At 45.6% G+C, this 16,026-nt stretch overlaps 1 protein-coding gene across 5 annotated transcripts in view; it reads right to left on the bottom strand.

Annotated features, from left to right (window-relative positions):
• Gmeb1 (glucocorticoid modulatory element binding protein 1) overlaps positions 1 to 15,034 on the bottom strand; it is a 38,691-nt gene extending 23,657 nt beyond the window's left edge. Inside the window, exons 1-2 of one of the 5 annotated variants that reach the window (XM_034502124.2) lie at positions 14,902 to 15,034; positions 5,920 to 6,077 (exon numbers count right to left, since the gene is read on the bottom strand). In XM_034502124.2, the coding sequence (XP_034358015.1) occupies positions 5,920 to 6,047 (128 nt within the window). In that variant the 5' untranslated portion in view covers positions 6,048 to 6,077; positions 14,902 to 15,034. The other 4 variants (XM_076934068.1, XM_034502125.2, XM_034502128.2 and 1 more) reach the window with 4 other exon arrangements.
• Positions 15,035 to 16,026: the final 992 nt, after the last annotated feature.

Raw genomic sequence — 16,026 nt, 5'->3', positions numbered from 1 at the left:
AAATAACAGCAACAACAAATCCACCTGAGGACCTCATGCTCAGAACTAGGCAAGCACGGAATTGACTGAGCTCAACTCTCCACCTGTCTTCATAAGCAGTTTGCAGCTCACTTGCTCCTGACAATTACTGACGTTGAGAGACCATAAGGAGACTTAGAGGAGGAGTAATTTTTTTATTTGAGACAAGGTTTCTCTGTATAGCCCTGGATGTCCTGGAACTCACTCTGTAGACCAGACTGGCCTCGAACTCAGAAATCCGCCTGCCTCTGCCTCCCAAGTGCTGGGATTAAAGGTGTGAGCCACCACTGCCCGGCCAGACAGGTGTTTCATCTGCCTCAGGAGACTAGCAATGCCACCACAGGCACAATGGTGAACCTCACTCTGGTAATGGACATCAGCCAGACTCCACCCTGTGCTCTAAATCACTAGTCTTCAGGATAAACTCTGTCATGTTCTTCCTACTGAATATCTTCCTAGTGTGTTACTGACTGTACAGTATATCCTTCCATACTGATAATTACTTGAACCAAAATGTCAGTCTTCTCCCTGGGTGGTGGTGACTTGTGTCTTTAATCCCAGAAGAAGCAAGCAGATCTCTGTGAGTTCAAAGCCAGCCTGGTCTACAGCTCTAGAACACTCAGGGCTGTTACACAAACCCTGCCTCAAAAAAGTCTGTTATCTCAAGAGTACGGTGTTTCAGGAAAAGCAAACTCAGGCGCACATGCTGCCCAGGACTCACTAAGATGTCAGCTTATTTGGTTCAGGTGTGCTTGTAACAGTCACATGTGACTGTGTTCTCAGCTACCAATAGTTTTCAGGTGTTACCCAAGGTTCTGATGAAGACTCTGAGCTAAGGATTTGCTTATTTTCTGTATAAGTCAGTTATTGATTCCGTGCAATGAAAAAGGAGAACCGAGCCAAGCAGTGGCGATGCTTTAATCCCAGCACTCAGGAGGCAGAGGCAGATAGATCTCTGAGGCTGAGGCTAGCCTGCTGTACAGAGTAAGCTCCAGGACAGCTGAGTGCTGAGGTTAAGTCTACAGCAGCTAGCTTTATGTTTGATGTGTTGCCAAAGTGTTTGGATTCTGAATATAATTTTAATGGTTGTTATAAAACCGTATCAACAAACCAAGTTTACAAATGCTAATTAAAAAATAATAACAGCCGGGCGGTGGTGGCGCACGCCTTTAATCCCAGCACTTGGGAGGCAGAGGCAGGTAGATTTCTGAGTTTGAGGACAGCCTGGTCTACAGAGTGAGTTCCAGGACAGCCAGAGCTACACAGAGAAACCCTGTCTCAAAATAATAATAATAATAATAATAATAATAATAATAATAATAATAACAACAACAACAACAAAGGTTGGAAACATGGCTCAGCAGTTAAAAAAAATTAGCTGCTCTTGCAGAGGACTGGGTTCAATTCCCAGCACCCACTGATGCCTTACAACTGACTGCGACTCCAGTTCCAAGGGGTCTGACACCTCTCACAGGCATACTTGCAGGCAAAACACTAACGCACAGGAAATAAAAATAAATCATTAAAATAAATAGCAGACGCTTTCCTTCTATCTGCTGCTTCCAGGCTAATCACCCTTCCCTCTTTTGGGTATGACTGCTCTTGAGCTTTGGTTACAGCACCTTTGGTATTTAATAAAACATTCTTGGGGCTGGAGAGATGGCTAAGTGGCTAAGGGCTCTGTTCCTGCAAGGACCCATATTCTGTTCTCAGCACTCACTCAGTAGCTCACAATCTTTGGTAAATCCAGTTTCAGGGTAATCTGATGCTTCCTTCTGACCTCCAAGGGCACCAAGCATGTATATGGTACCTATACATAATGTCAGCAAAAGAATAAAATGTAGAAAAACCAAATTCTTATCTCTGTCTCCCCAAGGGATGCTCTAGATTAAACATGTTCATTTGTTGACTACTGTGTGGCTGACATTTCCATATACCAACATGGCAACATAATGGCTTCAGTAAATAGTTCTTTAATGAATAAGAAATGAGCTGGAGATAGGAAAACAGTGCTTAAAATAAAATATGAAAACTACTGGGCATGATGGCTCATGTCTGTAATCCAGCACCAAGAAAGCTAAGGCAGGACTGCATCAAGTTTGAGGCCAGCCTGAGCTACACAATAAGATCAAATATCAGAAGAATAAAATAGGGGGCTGGAGAACTGGCTCAGTAGTTAAAAGCCCTGACTGTTCTTCCAAGGAACCTGGGTTTTTTGTCTTATTTTATTTTGTTTTTCTGAGTTTCACTACATAGATTTGGTGGTCCTGGAACTCACCATGTAGACCAGGCTGGGCTTGAACTCACAGACTGCCTCAGTCTCCTGCGTGCTGGGGCTAAAGGTATTTATCATCATGCCCAGCTAACAACCTGTATTTAATTCCCAGCACCTAAATATTAGTTAAGAACCATCTCTAATTCTGTGAACACTGCACACATGTGGCGTTCAAACATGAATGCTGCCAAAACATTCATACACATGAAAAATTAACAAACAAAAATCAGTAACACCAACAAAATGAAAACATAAACTATTCATTATGGATTATTATGAATTCAAAATGCCTGGAAAGTCAAAAATGGTGACAGAATCTTGGTCTCTTCATTTCCTCTGAGCTCTCTGAGAATGTTGTAAAAGAGATTTACTTGAAAAATTAGTAACCATTTTGAAATGGCCAGCGAAGCTAGAGATGTAAGTCAGGCCCTCTGCACGCTGAGACTGCAGCACTGAGGGGTCTGCAGAGCCCTCTGCAGTTACTGGGTCATTCTTACTGGTTTGTGTACATTTGAGACTGGATTTCATGCAGTTCAGCTGGCCTCCAATTTGCTATGCACCCAAGCACAGCCTTGACTACTAGAAGCATGCTCCGCTGTGCCCCACTTACCCCTAGTGTGCATTCTCTCTCTCTCTCTTCCTCCCACCCCCCAGGAAGCATGGAAATACATGCTGAATATACTTTCTATTACGGAAAGCTCTAGGAATTATCATTTGCAGTGACAGCGGTGTGAACTTGGAGCCTTGCCCATGTCAGGCAAGTGTTTAACCCCTGAGATAGACCCCAGGCCTTCCTTCCCTAGAATTAGTAAAAGGCTTCTAGATATCTCACTGTATATGAAGGAAACAAAGGTTAAGTTGTAGGCCTATTTTAAAGTCAATCCATTAATCTAAAAGTATCACCACATACACTAGCAGCATCTGTGTACCCATGGGAAGATGTTTCAGCCTGCCTTTGCTGCCTAATGCATTCCTGCAAACATGGACATAATAAACACCTGGCGAAGTACAAATGTAAGTCAAGTTTTACTGTAAATCCGACACTGTGGAAGCTGAGACAGGAGGATTTCTAGTTTGAGGTTGTCATAGGCTTTGAAGTGAATTCAAGGACAGCTGGAGATCCTACTTTCAAAAGGAGCACTGTGTTGAAGAGAGGGCTCTGAGGTTAAAAACACTGGCTGCTCCCAGAGGACCCACCCAAGGCTGCAGGCTCAAACTGAGTAACTCCAGCTTCAGGATCTGGCACCCTCTTCTGGTCTCTATGTGCACCTACATGTGTGCACATTCCCATGCAACAATACACTCAACAATTTAAAAAGTAATTTAAAAATTACAAAAAGCGGGGCAGCATTTTACACCCAAATACTAGCATTCAAGAGATAGAGGCAGAAGGTTCTGGGATACAAGACAATTCTGCACTACCCACCAAGACTGTCTCAGAGAAAGAAACAAAGGATCAGTATCAAACTCTTCTGACCGAGTCTCCCTTTGTCCACGCTCTCAGCTCCAGAACCGGCTTACCCACCTGATGGTCACCATGACACAAGTCCCTTTTCCTTTCTTTTTTTCCTTTTGAGTCCAGTTACACCTTATCTTTTGTTTGTTCCATTTTCGTGATTTTATTTTATTTATTTGTTTTTAATATTTATTTATTTATTATATTCATATGAGTACACTGTTACTATTTTCAGACACACCAGAAGAGGGCATCAGATTCCATTACAGATGGTTATGAGCCACCATGTGGTTGCTGGGAATTGAACTCAGGACCTCTGGAAGAACAGTCAGTACTCTTAACCACTGAGCCATCTCTACAGCCCCCATTTTCGTGATTTTAAAAAGTGATTTACTTTTATAGGTGAATACCTGTATGCATGTATGCACACCACATACATACTGTGCCCACTGCTTTGAAAATGCTAGGAGTGGAATCAGAGTCCCCCCTTCAAGAGCAGTCAGCATTCTTAACTGCTGAGTCATTTCTCCAGTCTCTGTGTGTGTGTAAAAAAAAATTATATATATATGTATATATTATATATATACACACACACATATGTGTGTGTGTGTCTGGTGTGTGTATATATTTGTTTTGTTTTTTGAGACAGTTTCTCTGTATAGTTGATTGCATTAGAGACAGCTCTGTAGACTAGGCTACCCTTGAACTCACAGAAGTCAACCTACTTCTGCCTTCTGAGTGCTAGGATTAAAAGTGTGTGCCACCACCTGCCCTAATCCCCTCTCTCTCTCTCTCTCTCTCTCTCTCTCTCTCTCTCTCTCTCTCTCTCTCTCTCTCTCACACACACACACACACACACACACACACACGTATTTTCCAAAGACATACGTTTTCCAAGACAGGGTTTCTCTGTATAGCCCTGGCTGTCCTGGAACTCACTCTGTAGAACAGGCTGGCTCTGAACTACAGAGATCTGCCTGCTTCTGCCTCCAAATGCTGGGACTAAAGACATGTGACTCCACCACAAGGCTTTTTTTTAAAATTACCTCTTTAAAGTTAGGCATGGAAGCAGCACACACCTATCTTCTCAACACTGAAGAGGCTAAGGGAGAAAGATGGTGAACTTGAGTCCAATCTAGGCTCATAACAAGACCTCGTCTCAAAAAAACAAAGAAAAAGAAAGGAAGGAAGATAGACCAACCACTACCATCAACTTGCCCCATCCAGGGTTTCTCTGTGTAGCCCTGACTGGTCTGCTCTGTAGACCAGGCTAACCTCCAAATCAAGAGATCCACCTGCCTCTGCCTTCCAAGTGCTGGGATCAAAGGAGTGTGCAACCACACCCTGCCCAGAGAAAAGCTCAAGTTTTATCTTTTAGGGTTAGTATAGCACAGCTAAGGGACAGATACCTGTGCAGCATAAGAGAGGTGACAGGTTTGATCCTGGATGTTGCAAAGGCATTTTAGTCAACTTCCCTTTCTAACTGATAGTGATCCACTCATCCCGTCTTCATCTTCTCTACAGAAGGGATTCCATACTTAATCCATGCACTTTTGGCTTTTACAACTAGACTGCAAGCTTCATGCTGGCGAGGACCTTATACTCTGTCTTCTCTAACACCTTCATAGTGCATCCTTATGGTGATGGTGGTGGACAGATAGTTTTGATAATGTGCTGGTCCATGAGCGTTTGAGAGCTTAAAGTAGAAATATTTTTTGGTGTGCCTTTCTTAGTTTCTGAATCAACACCATACTTGAGAAATATGCGCCTGGGCCCTGTGTTAAACAGTGTGGACAGAGAAGATGAGGGAGCCACGTAACTCACCCTCAGAGAGCTCACACTGTAACGACAGCGAAGGACACTAAGAAACAGCTCTAGGATGACAGGAGGAGTACCTGTTACTGAGATGAAACTGAAGCAAATGTTCATGCTGTACCTTTATTTTATTTTATTTTATTTTTATTTTTTCCAAGACAGGGTTTCTCTGTGTAGCCCTAGCTGTCCTGGAACTCACTCTGTAGACCAGGCTGGCCTCAAACTCAGAAATCCACCTGCCTCTGCCTCCCAAGTGCTGGGATTAAAGGCCTGCACCACCACTGCCCAGCTATTTCCTATCCTTTAAACCTCCCAATAGCAACTGTCTGGAATCTCCACATCCCTAGCCACTCACCCTTGTTGCACAGGCTGCAACTGCAAGATCACTTGAGTTTTAGTGTCTTCTGGGTTCTCCCCTTCATTTCCTTCAGTGGGCACCACAACCACATCTCCCACTGGGACGCTCACTTCCGCATTGGCCATCTTTCACATGAAGTCAGCTAGCTGGGGCTGCTGCGGGCAACAAGAAGCACGAGTAACTAAATTTCATCTTGAAAGGGAAAGCCACAGGAGAGGAGTGTGAGATAAGGAACAGCTCGGCGTGCCCAAAAACTGTCCTCTGCAAAGGATGAGAAATGAGAGGGGCTGACAGGCGCACACAGGCTCTTAGCATGTTTTCATAGACATATGACTCACCAGTGGTCTGCCAGAGCCAACTCCACCATCTCCTCTCAAGTTTAGAGAAATTAAATTGGTAGCCTGGGATCATCAGCACTGGGAAGGATCACGTCAGCACAGAAATTAACAGCACGAGACCGTAAGATTTTGTGTTTGTTTGGGGTTTTCTTTGTTTTGTTTTTTGAGACAGAGTCTCACTATGTAATGCCCTCTGACCTGGAAATCAATATCTGAACCAGGTTGGTTGCTCTTTGTTTTGGTTTTGAGAAGGGACTCTCAGTAAGTATTCCAGGCTAGCTCCAACGTGCTGATCCTCCCACCTCTGCCTCCTGAGTGCTAGCATTGCAAGCATGCACCATACCTGGCTTGTTTTTTCTGTGGATCAAGTTACAACATAGACTAGTTCCATCCCAAAGAGTGGCCCCTGGAAAGTAGGAGTCATACCTATTTTAAGTGCAAGTAGCCATTACATATCAAGTATGTAATATTAGATATAGTGCTCTATCTTTTTTTTTTTTTTAATGTATATGAGTACACTGTAGCTGTCTTCAGACACACCAGAAGAGGGCATCAGATCCCTTTATCAATGGTTGTGAGCCACCATGTGGTTGCTGGGAATTGAACTCAGGACCTCTGGAAGAGAAGTCAGTGCTCTTAACCACTGAGCCATCTCTCCAGTCCCATAGTGTTCTATCCTTAATAAACACTCAGTAAGCATCTGAATTTAGCTGCATAGCTGTTAATAAATACTGACTTCAGTGTCTTAAAAACCTATCTCTTAGGCTGGAGAAATGACTCAGCCATTAAAGGCTAGGCTCACAACCAAAAACCTATCTCTTTCTTTCTATCTATCTATCTCTTTGACAGGGTTTCTCTGTGTAGCCCTGGCTGTTCTACAACTCAGATTGTAGAGAAGGCTGGGCTCAAACTCAGAGATCCTACAACTCAGATTAGAGAGAGGCGTAAACCACCATGTGGCCAACGACTTTCTTTTTTTTTTTTTTTTAAGAAAAAAATTATGTTTATAAGTATTGGTGTTTTGCCTGCATGAATGTCTGTGAGGGTGTTAAACCCAATCCTCTGGAAGAGCAGTCAGCACTCTCAACCACTGAACCCATCTTTCTAGTTCAGAATGTTTCTTTTTGAGACAAGGTCTCAAATTCAAAGCAATCCTTCTGCCTCAGCTTCAATGTGCTAGAATTACAGGGTATAAGTCGCCAAGCTTGGCTTCTACGACGAACTTTGTTCTTTTTTATTTTTAGAGATGGAGTCTCACATTGTCCAGGCTGACTTGGACTTTCTCTGTAGCTGATGATGACCTTGAACTCCTGGTCTTCCTGCTTCTACTGGGAGTGCTGGGACTAAGGTCTGCACCTCAACATGGCTCACAGGAGCATCTCAGTTGTTCAGAGTGATGGAGATGACTTTGACAGCTCCTTGCAGAGCTACTGAGGACACTACCACCAAGTACCATGTGCTCCTTCAAGCTGAAGTACTGACCCAATTTTTTGGTTTTTGCTTTCATTGTTGTTTGTATGTCTGTGCATACACCAAGGCACCCATGGAGAGGTCAGAGGACAAACTTCAGGAGTCAGCTCTCTCCTTCCACCATGGGAGTCGGGCTTGCAACGGCAAGCACTTTTACTTACTGTGCCATTTTGCTGTCTCCACTGTCCCAATCTTTATGAAAACTCAGAGGGTCTCAGGATATCCTGCAGCTTTTAGACTTCAGAGCTCAGGAAAATTGTTTTGTTTTTTTCAGTGCTAGGAACCCAAATCAGAGCCTTGCACATGGTGGGTAAGCGCTCTAACAGTGAGCTGTCCCTTACCCTACACTTGAGGAAAGAGGGGGCGGGCTAGGTGCTGTTACTCTGGGAGACTGAATCGGGAAGATTAGGAAACATTTGAATACAGCCTGAGATACATAAATTGAAGGCCAGCTTGTCTTGAAATAAAAAAGAAGAGGACAAAGAGGAGAAGGGAGGAAGTACAAGAGAATACCCTGACTTTACTCCCTCAGTATATGTGGGTCTATAAAGGTGAGCAGGAGACAGCCTTGCTGATCATGGACTCAAACTGGAATGTGTAACTGATAGCCAGAGAACCAAGTCCCTCCTCAGCTATGCCAGCCTTGTTTGCCTAAAATACACATACTTGTATGTTTGCATAAAACACACATCATTCAAAGTGGACCTCAGTGGCCTCAGTATACTCCAGTCTACAGCATTAATCTCCAACCCTATCAGCCACTTGCTGATATTAGTATGAACACATACTAAGGTGTTTCCAGAGCTCTAACCATTCTACTCCCTAAGCACCAGCTTATTCTCTAAGCAAAGCTCACTCCTCCATAAAGTCACCATCCCTGCACTTTCTTTTCAGAATTTCCCCCCAAATGTGGCCTGTCACTCTCTCCTGCTGCTTGCACACTGCCCAGCACTTTGTCTTGAAAAACACTGTCCAGTTACCTGTATAGACCTTGATAGCCATAACCATCCTGTGCCTTCTTGTTCTGCTGCTTCTAGGGATTGAACATGTCACAAAACACATGCCATAAAACACGTGCTAATGTTCATGGCCCTATGTTCTATGACTCTTTTTTGTTGTTGTTATTGTTTTTGTTGTTGTTGTTTTTCTGAGAAAGGGTTTCCCTGTGTAGCCTTGGCTGTCCTGGAACTCACTCTGTAAAACTGAACTCAAAAGATCCACCTGTCTCTGCCTCCCAAGTGCTGGAATTAAAGGGTGTATATTACAACATCCAGTTTGTTCTTGGTTTTTCAAGACAAAGTAGTGTTATGTAGCTCAGGCTAGCCTCAAATATCTGTCTCATCAAGGCTCAGTGCTTAGGCACTGTTTTATTGAAACACTCTTGTGTCCCCATCACTGTCCTCAGCTTTGATGAGGATAGTGTGGATTCACTTTGTCATGTATATGTGACCTGTTCAAATTCCTTCTTATCTGGCTTCTACATCTACTACCATGTATTTACTCTCCTACATTAAACTGAACCATATTCTCTTACCTGCTCCTAGACTTCTGTTTGACTAAGTGGTGCTAGCCTCCACCTGTTTTCAAAAGGAGAGAACTCAGGAATTAGTTTTGTCTCCTCTCTCTAAATCCAATCAACCACAAAACCCTATCCAATCTCCTCTGTGTATGTGTCTGTGTGTATTCTTCCCATTTTCCATCTGTGCTATCAACACTGTATCTCGGATGTCACACTGTCACCTGGGTTTTTCCAGCTATTTCTCTATATCCTAACCTTTGGTCTTGGATTCCTCCAATTCATTCCCTACATAACCAAAGTGATCCTACCAAAGGCCACGCCTGTGCATGCACATTGCTGTGAGAATAAAGTTCAAGTGCTTCACTGTGGCCTACAAAGTCTTCCAATCAGCCCTCTTCTCAAAGCTGACACCTCAGCTCCTGTCACTGTTTTCCAGCTTTCAAACAGGTCACATTTCAGGACTGAGCCTCAGAACTTGCTTTCTTCCCGAAGGATTGTCCTTCCCTTCCTTCAGGCTAGTCTCTGTTAACCCTTTGGAGATTTCTGTGGGAAGGCCTTCACTAGGATTGAGCGCGTGCCTATTTCCCATCATGCCTTTCTTCCCTCTTTGGGTGAGGGGGTCGATGGGGCCTGTTGAGGATTAGATGAAAGCTCTTCTGCTTAGCTCTAAGTCAAGCTGTCTCTTCCCACAGCTTGTTTCTGCTGTGCTGGCCAGGCTGGTCTCTAACTTCTGGGTCCAAGGGATCCTCCTACCACAGCCTCCGGAGTCATTCAAGTGTAGGCTTACTAATTTTGGGGTGGCCTTGAAACTCACTGTGTCACTGAGGATGCTCTTGACCTCCTGGTCCCTCGGTCCACTTCCCAGATGCTGGCATTCCAGACGTGTGCCACTGTGCTCAGCTTTGCAGTACAATTTAAAAAGAAACCCTCTGGATTTATATAAAATAGTAGCACCTTAAGTCTGAAGTAGTGGCTGGAGACATGTATCATCAGGTAAGAGCCCTTGTTGATCTTGTAGAGGACCCAGGTTGGATTCCCAACACATGGGCTCACAATCACTTTAACTCCAGTCCCAGGGGGGTTGATACCCTTTCTGACTTTCCTAGGCACAACTGTGGCACACATACATACATTTAGGCAAAATATTCATATGCATAAAAAAATAAACCTTTTGTCTTGGTTTTTTGAGATAGGATCTTGTAATGTTGCTCTAACTAGTCTGAAACTCACTAAATCAGGTTGGCCTCAAACAAGAAATTAAATCTTTTTTTTTTTTTCAAGATAGGGTTTCTCTATGTAGTCTTGGCTGTTATCCTGTCCTGGGACTCAATCTATAAATCAAGGTGGCCTTGAACTCACAGAGATCCACCTGCTTCTGCCTCCCAAGTGCTGGTTTTAGAGGCCTGTGCCACCAGGCCCAGATAAGAAAAGTAAATATTAAAACAAACAAACCAACCAACCATTTGAGGTATAGATTTAACTCTCAAGAAAGATTTATTCCACCAAAAAAGAACAGAGTTCTAATTTTGGGAAGTTGTGGGGAGACAGGAGGATGGGACAAGGTCTTGTTATATAATAGCTGACTGGTGCAAGCCAGGCAGTGGTGGAGTTAGAGGCCAGCCTGGTCTACAGAGTGAGTTCCAGGACAGCCAGGACTACACAGAGAAACCCTGTCTTGAAAAACAAAAACAAAAAAAACAACAACAAAAAAAAGCTGACTGGCTTGGGACTCATGAAGCCCAAACTGACCCCAAACTTCTAAGAATCCTACTGCCTTTTAGTACTGGGACTAAATGAGTCTAAAGACTGTCTTTAGGTACCCAGGATTTCTCTGTGTAGCTCTGGCTATCATGAAACCCACTCTGTAGACCAGGCTGGTGTCTGGAACTCTGAGATCCGCTTGCCTCTGCCTCCAGAGTGCTGGGATTAAAAGCATTCACCATCACCACTCAGTTCTGACTTTATTTATTTTTTTAAATAAATAACTCAGATAAATTACTGGGTCATAGAAGAATTCAAATGGTGCTTCTAACTTCAACCTTCTTCCCAATAAGGTTGAGTTCCTGTGGACATCTTGAATAGAGAGTGGCTAAGTTAACACCCTCTACAAAATTTGTATTTTATTCCTTCCATACCTTGGAACCCAGGAGGAATGTTCTGGCTTCTAACCATTGAGACTAAGAGTCACCTAAAACATGTTTTTAGTGACAGAGAAGAGTCCAGTCCAACAAGACAACTTATAACCCTTAGTAAAATAAAGTTTAGGTTCAATATGTTAAATATCACATTTCTACTGAGTAACTCCAAGCCAACAGCAGACTACATGGCTAAGTGCAGAGTCATCTCTTTAAGATGTGTGAACATAAAACTGCCCCTTGTTTATAACAACACAGACTCCCGAGGTGAGACAAGGGAGCTGATCCCATAGGTATTTCACAGAGGAGGCCTTGCAATATCCCTTGTGAAATCACATTGTGTGCTCTGTAATTCTATGAGAGCATATAAAAACATGACACAATTTTAATCAAATCTAGTCAATTATGTGGAAAGGAGTATTGCAGGGGTAGCACAGCTCAGGGCAGAGGCTTGGCATGAGCCATGGGGTCAATCTCCAGGAGAAGAACGTGGGTCAGTAGTTTGCTTTGTAGTCCTTGCTTTGTTTTGGGCTGGTCTCAAACTCACTATGTAGCTGACCTTGTGCTACTGAGCCTCCAGCTTCTACCTCCCAAGCCCAGGAATTGCAGGCAAGAATCACCACAGTTACTTGGGGTTTTTGAGACAAAAGTCCAGGCTGGCCCAGTCTACAGAGAGATGGGATTGCAGACGCCGCGCTAATGGACTACTGCTCTGCAGTTATTTTCAAGACAAAAAAAAAAAAAAAGCCTGGTTACCCGAGTTCTATCTCTAGACCTCATTCGTATAAAGGTTAAAGAAGAAAACCAACTCCATAAAATCCTCTGGCCTCTACCCACTGGCACACCATGGCACATGCACCCCTCCCAACATTATGCATATAGTATTATAAATTTAAAAATTTTTAAAGTGAGCAGGAAGCCAGACATAGTGACACAAGTCTGCAACCCAGCACTCTGAGGGTGAAAGCAGACAGGTTAGGAATTCAAGGTCATCCTCAGTTACATAAGGAGGCTGAGGCTACATGGAACCTTTGTCCAAAAAAAAAAAAAGGGGGGGGGGGCTTGGCAAGATGGCTCAGAAGGTAAAGACAAGCTATTGTTGTCAAGCATGAAAGTCTGAGTTTGATCTGAAGGACACACACAGAAGGAGAGAATCAAATCCTGTGTTGTCCTCTGACCTCCACAAGTACACCACAGCAGACCAGCAGAGACAGAGACAGACAAGACACACACACACAGTCACAGGAACATAGCAGAGACAGAAACAGACAGACAGACAGACACACACACACAGTCACAGGAACATAGCAGAGACGAGACAGACAGACAGACAGACACACACACAGTCACAGGCTCACTATATAGCCCTGGCTATCCTGAAACTTGCAATGTAGCAGGCCTCAAACTCAGATATCTGCCCGCTTCTGTCTTACAAGTGAGTGAGGACAGAATTAAAGGCATGTGCCACTGTGCCAAGTAATAAATCTAATTTTAAAATCTCAGCCCAGGAGAGGCAGAAGCAATAAGATACGCAAAGTGTAAAGTCGGTCTGGTCTACATAGCAAATTCCAGTCAAACCAGAGCTACAAAGTAAGATGCCAAGAAGGAAAAAAAAAAAGCGAGCATGTCTGGTATAACGACCTCCCACCTACAGTCAAGCACCTGGGCATCACAGACAAGACTACCTTAAGTTCAAGGCAGCCCAGGCTACATAGTGGATTCAAAGCTAGCATGGGAAACATAGTGAACCCCAGTGTCTAATACACACAGAACAGGCTGGCATATCTGGGAGGCAGAAGCAGGTGAATCTCTTTGAGTTTGATGCCAGCCAGAACTATATAATCAGACCTTATCTCAAAAAGAAAGAAACAAATAAAAGCCAGGCAGTGATGGCACATGTCTTTAATCCCAGCACTCATGAGGCAGAGGCAGGTAAATCTCTTGAGTTCAAGGCCAGGCTGGTCTGCCGGGATTTCAGGGAGCCAGGACTACATAGAGATACCCTGTCTCAAATAGCAAAAATAATTCAAGACCAGCGTCATCTGAAGAATTCCAGGGCAGCCAGAGCCACACAGAGAAACCCAGTCTCAAATAAATAACCAAAACCACCACCAACAACAACAAAAAAACCCAAGTCTCCAAGTTACAACTTTATTACTTAAGCACAAAAGTCACTAAGTCCACCCCTTTTCTTATGCACTTAGTAGTTGATCCAAAGTGAATTCAGATATAATGAACCCAAGGTCATTCCACAGAACCACTCTGCAGGAAGTATCCCGAGAAAATGAGGTTCTACATAAATCAGATTGGAGACTTCTATATCGGTGTTTGGAGGAATCAAAGGATACGTTTTTTAAAAGTCACCCCTCTAGAATGTAAGAAATCAAAACAGGGCCCAAACCAACCCAACGAAGCTCAAAGTAGCTAATCAATGAACTTGATTAAGTATAAATGAAAAACAAGTTTTACAGGGTTGAAACATTAGAAGCCATAGGCCCAAGCTCTTATGAAAACGGTCCATATTGCTAGCCAAGGAAAGGGGCTGAGCAGATGGGAAGAGCCTGCAGATGTGGAGAAAATCCCTACTTCCTGGTTCTTCTACACACAGTAACATAACAGGTCTCATTTTGAGAGTTTGGGGGTTCCCTGCTCCTTGGACAGCCAGGTCAAGACCCTCGGCTAAGATTCTGCCCACATTTCTCTTGCTTCAATTAGAGGACACCTGACCAATCCCCCTGCCATTTCTGAAAGCAAGGGGTACCCTCTCCTCACCACCCCTCATAACCTTAATTTTCCTCATCTCCCGAGTCAGAAAACCAGCCTGCTCTCCACCAGGCCATCGGAGCTACTCCATTGGGAAGCCCTCGGGTGGACCCTTCTCCTCCTTACTGCCCTTCATCTTGAGAAGGACGCTCCTTCCTCTCCTAGCCCTCCAAAGGACCTGCCTCCTTCTCCCTAGGGCCCGGTGGCCCAGGCCTCTTCCCTCTGGCGAAGGCTAGACCCTACTTCCTACACTCGGCACCCCACCCCCACGGCGGCAAGCCGCCCTGTCCCCCAACCCCCGCACGACCCAGGCCTGACCCAGCTCCTCCTCGAAAGGCCCGAGCTCCCAGACCCCGTATCTGGGGGGGGGCTCCCCGGTTCCCCTGGCCCCTCCGCGAGGACTTCCGGGCCCCTCGGTCCGGGGGCGCAGAGCCTCCCCACCCCCGCCCAGCACGGGGTTCGCAGGGCCCGGAGCCTAGGCCCGGCCGGCCACGCTGGGGGCGGCCCGGCTGCTCGGGCGGACCCAGCGGCAGCGTCCCCCCACCCCCCCCCCCGCGGCGCCGCGACGTCCGCTCGCTCCCCGGCGGCGGCGGCGGCACGCACAGGGCGTGGGGAGGCGCCCGCGGAGGCAGCAGCCCCCCGCCCCCTGCGCGCCCGCCCGCCCTCGCCGGCCGCCGCGCGGCCCCCGCGCCCGCACCCCCGCCCCCAGCCCTCGCCGCGCCCGCGCCGCGCGCCCACCCCTCCCCCTCCTCACCGTCTCCGTCGGGCGGGCGGGCGGCGAGCGGCCAGGGCGGGCGGGCGACGGAGCATGCGCACAAGCCGCCACGGCTGCCGCCGCCACCGCCGCCGCCAAGCCCGGCTCCAGCACTTCCGGCCGCCGCCGCGGGCGAGCTGGGGCCTTAAAGGGGACGCGTCCTTATTGTGGGCCGCTCGGGGGATACACACCTCAGCCGAGTGATTTAGGGAGCCGGAGAGCTTAGGCCTTCAGCCCTTGAAAGGCAGTGTTGGAGAAGTCGCGGGAGACTCCAGGGACTGAATAAAGTTTAGATGCAAAGATCAACTCGCCTTGACTCTTGTGGAGGGCTAGGGCTTTCCTTTCCCCAAATCCTCTTTATTGACGCTTACAGTTTATTAGGGACCAATGTGGAATCAAAAGATGTAGCCGAGCAATGATAGTAACCCCTTCCTGCGTCCAAACCATGACTCTTTGCCCAGGTTTTCCTGCTTGTGCGGGTTCTGGGTTCAAGTTTGAATTTCCTTGGAACAGGTACAACCGTGCAGCGACTTGACAACTCTAAGCCACTTATTTCCCAAAAGGTGTGTGTTGCTCATATACAAGGAAATGATACTTGAAAAGTATTTGAGCAAGGTGAGGCCGGGAATCGTAACTGACAAGCTTTAAGACAATTGTGGCCAGACCTTGGGGAAGATACTTTTGCTTTATAAAAGCCTCACAGCAATCGTACCCTTACATTCTCATCTTAAAAAGCTAAAGAGGAACGTCGGTACGCGGTAATACACGCCTTTAATTCCAGCAGAATTCCTGTCTAGCCTGGTCTACATAGTGGGTTCTAGGCCAGCCAAGGCTACATAGTGAGACCTTGTCTCAAAAAAAAAAGCAAGCAAAAAGTAGAGATGAGGTGGGTGAAGAGGGAAGTAGGTCAGTAGGTAGAATACATGAAGAAGACCCGGAAGAATTATTTTCCCATCTTGCTTCCTATATACATTGTATCTGTCTTCTTTACTTCCAAAGGGCAGGTTGTAGGCTGGCTGTATGTATCGAGATGGCTCGTCGGGTACAGGCTCCTGACAACCTGAGTTCCACCACTCGAACCTACATGGTGGAAGGAGAACCAACACACACACTAAATGTGATTTT

Source organism: Arvicanthis niloticus, chromosome 5 (genome assembly GCF_011762505.2).
Source record: "Arvicanthis niloticus isolate mArvNil1 chromosome 5, mArvNil1.pat.X, whole genome shotgun sequence".
Lineage (NCBI taxonomy): Eukaryota > Metazoa > Chordata > Mammalia > Rodentia > Muridae > Arvicanthis > Arvicanthis niloticus.
The sequence above is the reverse complement of the archived record's forward strand: the minus strand, read 5'-3'. Positions and strand labels throughout refer to the sequence as shown.